Raw genomic sequence first — 10,576 nt, 5'->3', positions numbered from 1 at the left:
CTGTGCCCTCCTGGGTCCCCTCTGTCCAGTGTCCCACGTGTCCTCCTGTGTCTCATCTGGCCCCCTTTGTTCTCCTGTGTCCCCTCTGTCTAGATTCCCCTGTGCCCTCCTGTGTCCCCAGTGTCCTCGTTGTCTCACTGCCCCTCCCGTGCCTTTCTGGTAAGTTATATATCTGCCACTGATAAACAAAGTCCCAGTTGTTGACCCCTAGGACCTCCATGCAGTTATTCAATCCCTCCTACACCTCAGCTACAGATGATCTGGAGTTGTGTCAGCCTCCAGGCACAATGCGGCCAATCATGGGGAGTACTGCAAGCCAATCATGGTCACCTGGTGTTCTGACTGGGGCTGATGGTCTTGGAGGAGGGACAATGCCTCTGCCATTGGGCCAATCACTGCACACACTCCAGTGATTGACTCAAAGATGGAGCCATTGTCCCACATACAAGACCATCGGGTCACTCTGAAAAAAAGCGTTGAAATGTCCATCACGTGAAAAGTCTCATTGTTTAACTGATGTAGGCAAGGGTTTTTATTTTTCACCTCCATGTGCCCAAGAATAAGGCGAGGGCAATACAATTATAATTGAGTCTCGGAGCTTCCTTAATAATAAAGAGGATCCCAGATATCTTTCTCATCCCATAGAGTGAGTGAAGGGTACATTAGTGCCACTTAAATATCCCATCTTAGAGTTAAGAGTTAACCTAAAAAAAACAAAAAAAAAACCCACTATGATCAAATATTAAGGAAATAAACAAACTGTTTTTTAAAATATTGAAAGGTAACCTAAACTGAGGGATATGGATGTTTCCTTGTTTAAAAATACCAGTTGCCTGGCAGTCCTACTGATCTATTTGGCTGCAGTAGTGGCTGAATCACAGACAGCTAATCCAGTCTGACTTCAGTCAGAGAATCTGATCTGCATGTTTGTTCAGGTGCTGTGGCTGAAAGAATTAGAGAGATACAGGACCAGCAGGACCATCAGGCAACTGGAATTATTTTCAAAGGAAAAATCCACATCCTTCCCAGTTTAGGTTCCCTTTAAGTAAACCTGTAAGGAAAAAAAGTGCCCCTATGGTGTACTTACCTCAGGAGGGGGAAACCTCTGGATCCTAATGACCCTTACCCTTTCCTTTTCAGCCTCAAGGATACAGTGCTGGCAGCCTCCAAAAATCCGGCAACAAGCGTGCATCAGCACACGCAACATTCACTAATCCGCACTCCTGTGCAGGTGAAGTACAAGCTTCCCCTTGGGCTCTGGCAGAAATAGCTGAGCCTGTTTGGGTCCGCTTTACTGCGCACAGGCAGAAGCAGGTAACTTGCACCTGTGCAGTGCAGTGGAGAGGGCCCGATTATACTGTACCTGCGCAGGGGGTAAATATTGCCTCACAGCTGTCAGAGTTGGAACCAGGAGGCTGAAGAGGATGGGGGTTTCAGATTCAGAGGCTTTCCCCAGTGTGTGTGTGTGTGTGGGGGGGGGGGGGGGGGTGCTGCACTTTTTCCCCTTATGGGTTTTCTTTAAGGAAAATACAATATCATAATCCATGCCTTTTGTTAATAAATCTTCCTTTCTTCTGCTTCATCTGTAATTTTAACTTGATTGTTTAGAGTTACAGATTACCCAGCAAGCTGATTGGTTGCTCCTCATCAGTGCATGGCATAGATTAATGTGGCTCAATGGAATAGGAATTGAAACATCCAAAGTAACAGACTACCCAGCAAGCTCATAGTGAACCAGAACTTATTGGAGCGTGTAGGGGGTTACAAATGACCGAAAAGGCCTCTTACTAAAATGTTAAGCAAAACAAAAGTTTGCCCTTTTAAAACAGAAGAAATTTGTGATAATTCAGGTTGGAGTGAGCATATGATGTCTCCCATGATGCATCACTGCTGAATATGCAAATTTTCCTTTGTTGTCCCTGTAAGCTAGCCACACCTCCAGAACCGCTGGAATGCAATGATGTGTCAGCTTGTTTATTGTACACAGCCACAATAATCCAACCTGCATACAGACTGTTTCGGATTGGTTGATCCTTATCATTGCATGGCATGGATTAATGTGGCTCTATGGAGTATTTTGATTGCTGAACACCACCCACATTGTCCACTTTCCTCTGCTTCTTCTACATTGAGCAGAAAAGAAGAAAGAAGCAGGCACTGTGTATTTTGTTCTTATTGATAAAACAAAGTATGGAGAATTGATGTAGGGAACGGTACTGTCTTCCTGTGTAGCGTTCTCTGGGTGTAAGGCCCGGTTCACATTAGCGGTCGCCGTCCGGAATCGCCGTGCCGGAGCCGGACCGCATGCAGAACGGATGGAACGGACGCACGGCATAGCAATGAAAGCCTATGCGTCCGTTCACATGCGTCCGTTTCGTCCGGACCGGATCCGGACCGGATCCGGACTCCGGCATAAGACCCAACATGCGCTATTTTTTTGGTCCGGCTCCTCCGGGCAGCCGTATCCAGACCGGAGCCGGACTGCACCATCCGGCCAATACAAACCAATGAGAACCGGAGAGCGCACAACACACTGGCTAAAAATCCGGATGTTCTACCACACTTCCTATGCGTATTGTAGCGGCGATTTTGGATGGGGACACATGGGCAAGCATTTTGGAGTGGAGCAGCAGTGATTTTAAACGTGCTGGAGATGTTGGCAGTATGTCGGAGGTGGAGGTGAGTGCTAAACAGCGGAGGGCCTGATTCCACAGGTCCACCTTCTGCTGACCTCCCAGACCCCAACATTTTTATTCCTTTTCTACTATCTTTTGCCAAACGGATCCGGATCGCATCCTGATGAACACCTGATGCAAACTGACCGGATCCGGATCAGAACCGTACGGTTCCGATCCGGATCCGGTCCGGATCCGGTCAGGTCATCCGGTCCGTTTGGCAGAGAACCGCAAGTGTGAACGGGGCCTAATAGAGATTCACATCAAAAATAGTCCAAGGTAGATGAACACCCGGCACTGCTATAACATGAAATCAGCTTTATTTAAATAGGCTCAACATCCATATGAAGCATGTTAAAATATGCACATACCCTTTTCTTCCACACTGAGCTGACTGGGAATACTGATATTGGCATGCTCAATGTAGTTCCGCTCATGTGTCTAAAAAGAAGAAAATCACAGTCCTCATTCTATTTGTTTCTTCAATGCTTTTTAAGGTGATCAAATGTTATCCATAATGTTAAATACAATTGAATTATTTTATGCTCCTCATGTCAATCTTTATTATGATATTGAATAAACAAACGCGTGGGTTATAAATCCCTTCCTATTTTACAAGACCAGCTCTATCCCACTCATTTTCCTGCGTACGTTAAAAAGGGGCGCTGGGAAAAAAGGGCGCCGGGTTTTTAACGATAAGCATGGATAACGTTTAAAATTGTATTGTACTGTATTTCGTTTAAAATTAATGGTTTTTAAAGTTATAAATCATTAAATAATGTGCATTAAATCGGCAATTGTAAAAACGTTAATCTTTCGTTTAAATAGTGAAACGTATAATAACGTTTAAAAAAAAATTACTAAGTAACCCTCCCTGTACCTACCCCTAACCCCTAGACCCCCCTGTTAGTGCCTAAACCTAAGACCCCCCTGTTGGTGCCTAAACCTAAGACCCCCCTGTTAGTGCCTAAACCTAAGACCCCCCTGTTGGTGCCTAAACCTAAGACCCCCCTGTTGGTGCCTAAACCTAAAACCCCCTGTTGGTGCCTAAACCTAAGACCCCCCTGTTGGTGCCTAAACCTAAGACCCCCCTGTTGGTTTTTTCGTTTAAAAATAATGTTAAAAAAAAAAAAAAAAAAAAGTACTGTTTTTCGTTTAAAAATAATGTTTGGAAAAAATATTGTACTGTTTTTCGTTTAAAAATTATATTTAAAAATGTATAAATCATTAAATAATGTGTAATCATGAGAAACAGTAATAAAACATTAAGTCTCCGGGCGCCGCTTTTAAAATGTTAGTTTTCTCCGGCGCCCTTTTTTCCTATCGGGCGCCCATTAAACGATATTTATTATAGGAGTGAATGGCGGCGCCCGATTTGTCCACTAGCCTCAGGCGCCCGAATTTACTGTTTCCCATTTTCCTACTAAGTGATTAAGCCACAAGTACCAATAGTGGGCTCTTTCTGGTCTCATAATGCCCCACTGGTTTCTCTTCTGTTCATAAGCTGATAGAAAAATTACACTCTCCTTCTCTTTATTTCTTCTGACGGTCTAAAGTATATTTTGCTGTATTAATTAGAAAAATGTTGCCATTATCATTAACCTTCTACATAACAATACTGTATGTCAAATCAAAGGAATGAGTGTATGCTAGAACTGATTTTTTTCATGGCAAAAAAATACTGATTTCTGCATGTGGCATATTAAGAATTCAGAGGATGGGCATACAGTAGTACTTCTAAAACAGACTGATCCTTCTAGCAATATGTCCACAACATCATTTTGCACGTAGTTTAAATGTATTTCAGCACCTCAATGCAAAACCATTTATTTCGTGTTAAATTGAACCATCGCTGCAATTTCAAGTGTGACAGTCATCTTCTACTGTGATAAACTAGTGATAAAATATATTGCAATTTAAGAAATGAACACCTTTGACTGATTTCATGATTTTGTAATTTCTGTACTGCAGCAAATTGCTTTTCAGTACCTGTACAAGTGCAATATATTGTATTTTGATGCATGCAGTGTTTTAACTATGTTGCAGCTACACCTACTGGCTGAACTGTGTTATTGCAATAAAACATAAAGCAAAAAAATGATTTTGTGTATGTTTATACAACTGGAGTCTGACTTTTGTCATGTGTCCTTATTTTTTCTAATATTACTATCAAAAATATGCAAATTTGCCCTCCTGCCAAACTATCCTAATTGATAGGAGAATCCTGTGATAAATTAAAAAAATGTTAACATATATATTAAACATGTATCTCTCAAATTATATGTGTTATTGAGATTTAAAAGATTTTTTATTTCTTTGTAACTCACTTAAAATAGCCCTTACAACTTGAGTGATAATTTTCTAAGCCCTTGAAAGCTCGAGTGTAGTCTCTCACTTTACAGCAAAAAATAATCATGCATATCCACGTCTGCCTTTATGTCTTTGCTTGTAAATAGGCTGTACTGCAATGGGCATGGTGTTCTTGAGAGAGAGGTCTTGACTTATCTCCCAGACTAATTCAGCTAAATAAAGTATGAGCACTAATACTACATTTTTCTTGTAGTCAATGGATACTTTGATTGTGATAACAAACAGGTCATGGCTTCTGAATTTCACATAGAACTGGTGACACTTTGATTTGGAAAAGTCTACAATATGCAGGAACTAAGGGTAGGTGAAAACTCTGTTGTGGTGAAAGTAGCACTCAGACTGAGCATGGCACTTGTGGAGTGATAAGTGATCTCAAGGACACAGGTTGAGGAAAGGTATCAACAATGGCTGTACAAATTCCATATGCCTGCATATGTACACAAAAGTTGATGCATCAACCAGTCATAGTCATAAAACTACAGATGGCACTATGCACATATGCCCTGGGCATTCAGTTACTCGCTTTCCGTTACAGCTATCAGTTTGCTGAGTGCTGGACCTTGTCTTGCTACAGTGCCTAGTCAACTAGTTTTTAGAGCTATATATATATATATATATATATATATATGCAGACACTGCCGATATATATGTACTCTAGTTAGACCATTTATATATATATATTGTAAATTGTATATTATTCTTAATGTTATTCTGTGTATGACCCGGCTAAACCCTCACTCTGATTCTGTCTCCCCTTTTCTGTACCTCAGCCATCTTATCTAAGTGTATGACCTCAGTCTGTTTAACGTTTTTGTTTCTGTCTCAACCTTCTGTACTTTAGCCATCTGACCACCTGTGTATGATATCAGCCTGTTATTGACCTAGCCTTGCCTCAGTCCGTCCTATTGTACCGCAATAATTCTGACTACACGTGTATGACTTTAGCTGACGATCTGACCACGATTTATCTATTCAGTGATTACGTCTAATACCCAGCGTTACATTATAACGGACCCAAAAAGTATTATCATGGAGGAGTTGCAACGTCAGTCTCAGCTACTCGTGACTACAGTTAATCAGCTTAATAATACAGTTGCTGCTCAGCAAGAACAGTTGTCACAGTTGCTAAACGCACCTCCACTTGAACATTCAGCAGGCCATAGAGACCAGTTAGTAGCTCCTCCTATCATTGAGCATAAAATGCCATTGCCTGAAAAATACTCTGGGTCCAGATCCTACTTTAGTAACTTCATGAATCAATGTTTGACGTATTTTGAGGTTAGGCCGAGGTCATCTGGTTCTGAATCCCAGAAAATAGCCCTTATTAAAACTCTCTTACAAGGTGACTCACAAACTTGGGCATATGGCTTACCTCCCGAGCATGAAGCTTTTACATCGGTAAACACATTTTTTTTAAGTAATGGCTGTGATTTATGCCAATCCTGATGTGGCTTCAACAAGTTGTATGTTACGACCATTGACGACTCCCCTCTTCAGTGTGGTAAGCCCATCACCTTAACTCCTGAGGTTTCTTTACAGATCGGTATGTTACATTTTGAAAAAACTGCAGTTTTTTGTTTTCAGAATGCCATCTAGTTCCTTGGTGTTAGGTCTCCCGTGGTTGCAGACACACAATTCTCACATTGATTGGTGCTCTGGTCAACTCATGAATTGGTCTTCTCAGCGTTCTGAGAAGTGTTTAAAGAAAATTCTATTACATAATGTAGAAATCGTGTCTGACGGGTTACCGTATCAAAATAAATCTTTTGCCGATGTTTTTTTCTCCTCAGACTGCTAACAAGTTGTCCCCTCATAGGCCATACGATTGTCGTATCGATTTGCTGCCAGGTACCATGCCTTCTCGGGGACATTAATATAATCTCTCTGGCCCTGAAAAACCCTGAAGAATATATTAAGGAGAACCTTGATAAGGGTTTTATTCGACCATCGACCTCCCCAGCTGGGGCGAGTTTTTTCTTTGTAGAAAAAAAAGATGATGGATTGCGTCCATGTATTGATTACTGGAGCTTGAACAAACTCATGGTAAAAAACAGATATCCACTACCCCTCATTGATGACTTGTTTTCACAGGTATCTGGTGCAAGAATTTTCAGCAAATTGGACTTAAGGGGGGCATATAATTTGATTAGGATACGTCAGGGTGAGGAATGGAAGACGGCTTATAACACCCAAGATTGACATTACGAGTATCTCGTAATGCCTTTCGGCCTATGCAATGCTCCAGCCATCTTCCAAGACTTTGTTAATGACATCTTCAATAGAGATGGCCCGAACGATTCGCCCGCGAATGGTTCCAGGCAAACTTCTGGTGGTTAACGTTCGCCATGGAACGCAAACTTTTTCGGAAGTTTGCTTCGCCCCCATAGTGCACCATTAGGGTCAACTTTGACCCTCTACATTACAGTCAGCAGGCAAATTGTAGCCAATTAGGCTACACTCTCTCCTGGAGCCACTCCCCCCCCCCCTTTTAAAAGGCAGACAGCGCTGGTCATTACACTTACTCGTGTGCCTGCATTAATTAGTGAAGGGACAGCTCTTGTAGGCTTGTTAGCTTGCTCCTGGCTGATTGTTATTGCTAAAATAGCACCACTCAACAGCTCTTTTGAGAGCTAATGTTCTCCTGATGTGTTTTTTTTTTGTGTTGCCCACTGACACTGCATTATACAGCCCTATCTGTTGCAGCTGGACCTTGGTAATTGCTATTATTGTGCCAGCCAGGCCCTGCCTAACTATCCATACTGGGACACCTACCTATGCCTACCTACCTACCTATACTAGGGCACCTACCTATGCCTACCTACCTATACTAGGGCACCTACCTATGCCTACCTATCTATACTAGGGCACCTACCTATGCCTACCTACCTATACTGGGTCTCCTACCTATTCCTACCTAACTACTGGGGCACCTACTTACCTATACGGGGACACCTACTGATGCCTACCTACCTACTTATACTAGGGCACCTACCTATTACTACCTACCTATACTAGGGCACCTACCTATGCCTATCTACCTATACTGGGACTTCTACCTATGCCTAGCTAACTACTGGGGCACCTACCTATGCCTACCTACCTATACTGGGACTCCTACCTATGCCTATCTACCTATACTGGGACACCTACCTATGCCTACCTACCTATACTGGGACTCCTTCCTATGCCTAGCTAACTACTGGGGCACCTACCTATGCCTACCTACCTATACTGGGGCACCTACCTATGCCTACCTACATACAAGAAGATAATAAGGTCATTGCTTTATTGTGGACAGACCAAATTTGATCAACTGGACAGTCACTGTTGTTCTATCATTGAGCTACCACAGCCCGGCGACCATATGGGCTTGAAAACCGCTATCGCCATGGTGCGCACCAGTCCAGCACGGCCGTCACTATGCAAACAGCTGTTTGCGGTGCGTTACACAGTGAGTTTGGTGTGTCAGTGTGAAGCAGTACTCTAATTACACTCCCTGATTGATGTATACACATGCAAGATGTTTTAAAGCACTTTAGTTCTGCAATTTAATATTCAATGTGACTTCTGCCCTTAAAACGCTGCTTTGCGACAAATCCAGATTTTTCCCCCGGGACTTTTGGTGTCTATCCCACTCATCCATGCCCCCCTCCAGGTGTTAGACCCCTTGAAACATCTTTTCCATTACTTTTGTGGCCAGCATAAATGTTTCTAGTTTTCAAAGTTCGCATCCCCATTGAAGTCTATTGCGGTTCGCGAAAGTTCGCGCGAACCGAACCTTTTGCGGAAGTTGGCGAACCAGGTTCGCGAACCAAAAATCGGAGGTTCGAGCCATCTCTAGTCTTCAGGAATGTTCTGGGCAAATATGTCGTGGTTTATTTAGATGATGTCTTGATCTACTCTCACTTGCTGTCAGAACATCGAGAACACGTTAAATGGGTCCTTCAGAGGTTAAGGGAAAATTCCCTATTTGCAAAACTTGAAAAATGCCTTTTTGAGGTTACTCAGGTACCATTTTTAGGATATATAATTTCTGATTCTGGCTTGTCTATGGATAAGAAAAAAGTATCCGAAGTTTTAGATTGGCACAGCCCGGAGACCTGAAGGCCCTACAACGTTTTTTAGGATTTGCGAATTATTATCGTAAATTTATCAGGAACTTTTTTACATTAATGGCACCTCTGACTGATTTAACAATAAAAGGGGCGGACCCTTCTAATTGGCCAGTTTCAGCCTGTGACGCTTTTACCACACTAAAATGGCTTTTTGTTCTGTGCCTATATTAACACACCCTAATGTTGCATTGCCTTTCTGTGTGGAGGTTAACACCTCTTAGGTGGGAGTGGGGGCCGTTCTTTCACAATATTTGTGTCCGCCAGAGCATTTGCACCCCTGTGCTTTCTTTTCTAAGATATTTTCTACGGCTGAGCGTAACTATGATATAGGGAACAGGGAACTCCTGGCAGTCAAGATGGCTTTTGAAGAATGGAGGCATTGGTTGGAGGGTGCTGAACATCCCGTCACGGTTTACACTGACCACAAAAATGTAGACTATGTAGAAAAGGCCAAGAGACTCAATCCCAGACAAGCACGGTGGGCATTGTTCTTCCCACGTTTCAATTTCACTATTACTTACAAACCAGGAAGTAAAAATGTGAAGGCTGATGCTTTATCCAGGTGTTTTGTTTCTGAAGTCTCACAACCCAAGTCCCCTGTTTCTTTTATACCTACACACTGTGTGGTCGCCACCGCTGACACACAAGAGTTTTCTGACCTGTCTGGAAAAATTGTCTTCTTTTCAAGAGTGCTGTCCACCTGGAAAACCTGCAGATGTGTATTATGTATCCACTTCATCTTTGCCTACAGGTGCTTCAACAATTTCATGATACCAAACTGGCAGGACATCCTGGAGAGACTAAAACCCTAGAGTTATTAACACATCATGTTTGGTGGCCTACCATAAGGAAGGACTGTAAGGCTTTTGTTGGCACCTGCAGTGTCTGTGCCAAAAGCAAGGTCTCTAGGAATGCTCCTAGAGGTAATTTGATGCCCTTACCCATTCCCCAGGTTCCGTGGACCCATATTTCTATGGATTTTGTGGTCGATTTGCCTACTTCTGGTGGGAAAAATTAGTTTAGTTTAATAACCTCTCTAGTTCCTCCACCAAATTATCAACATTTCAGGTAGTTACTGGCCGAACTCCTAAATTCACCTCATTCTCCCATTCACATTCCTCTCATCCACTCTTGGAGGAATGGCTTTCTCACATACAGACAGTCTTGGCTCAGGTCAGGGAAAATTTGAATGGAGCGGCTGTTCAACAAAAATCTCAGGCTGATCGTCATCGGTCCCCTGAGTACGAGTTTTCACCTGGAGATTTGGTGTGGGTGTCTACCTGCAACATTCCTCTCCGTCAGCCATTTGCCAAGTTAGGTCCCAAATATATTGGCCCGTATCCTATTGCTAAGAAAATTAATGATGTTGTATATTGGGTGACTTTGCCTCAGTCTATGAGGGGAGTAAGATCTTAC

General features: G+C 42.7%; 1 protein-coding gene across 1 annotated transcript in view; it reads right to left on the bottom strand.

Moving 5' to 3' along the window:
* Positions 1-612: 612 nt before the first annotated feature.
* LOC137532765 (sodium- and chloride-dependent GABA transporter 3) overlaps positions 613-10,576 on the bottom strand; it is an 843,944-nt gene continuing 833,980 nt past the window's right edge. The window contains exons 16-17 of the mRNA XM_068253631.1: positions 3,047-3,116; positions 613-704 (exon numbers count right to left, since the gene is read on the bottom strand). Coding sequence (XP_068109732.1) covers positions 3,109-3,116 — 8 coding nt within the window. The 3' untranslated portion in view covers positions 613-704; positions 3,047-3,108. The remainder of the gene's footprint in view (positions 705-3,046; positions 3,117-10,576) is intronic.

Source organism: Hyperolius riggenbachi, chromosome 9, assembly GCF_040937935.1.
Source record: "Hyperolius riggenbachi isolate aHypRig1 chromosome 9, aHypRig1.pri, whole genome shotgun sequence".
Classification (NCBI taxonomy): domain Eukaryota; kingdom Metazoa; phylum Chordata; class Amphibia; order Anura; family Hyperoliidae; genus Hyperolius; species Hyperolius riggenbachi.
Note: the sequence above shows the minus strand (reverse complement) of the source record. Positions and strands in the feature narration are given on the sequence as shown.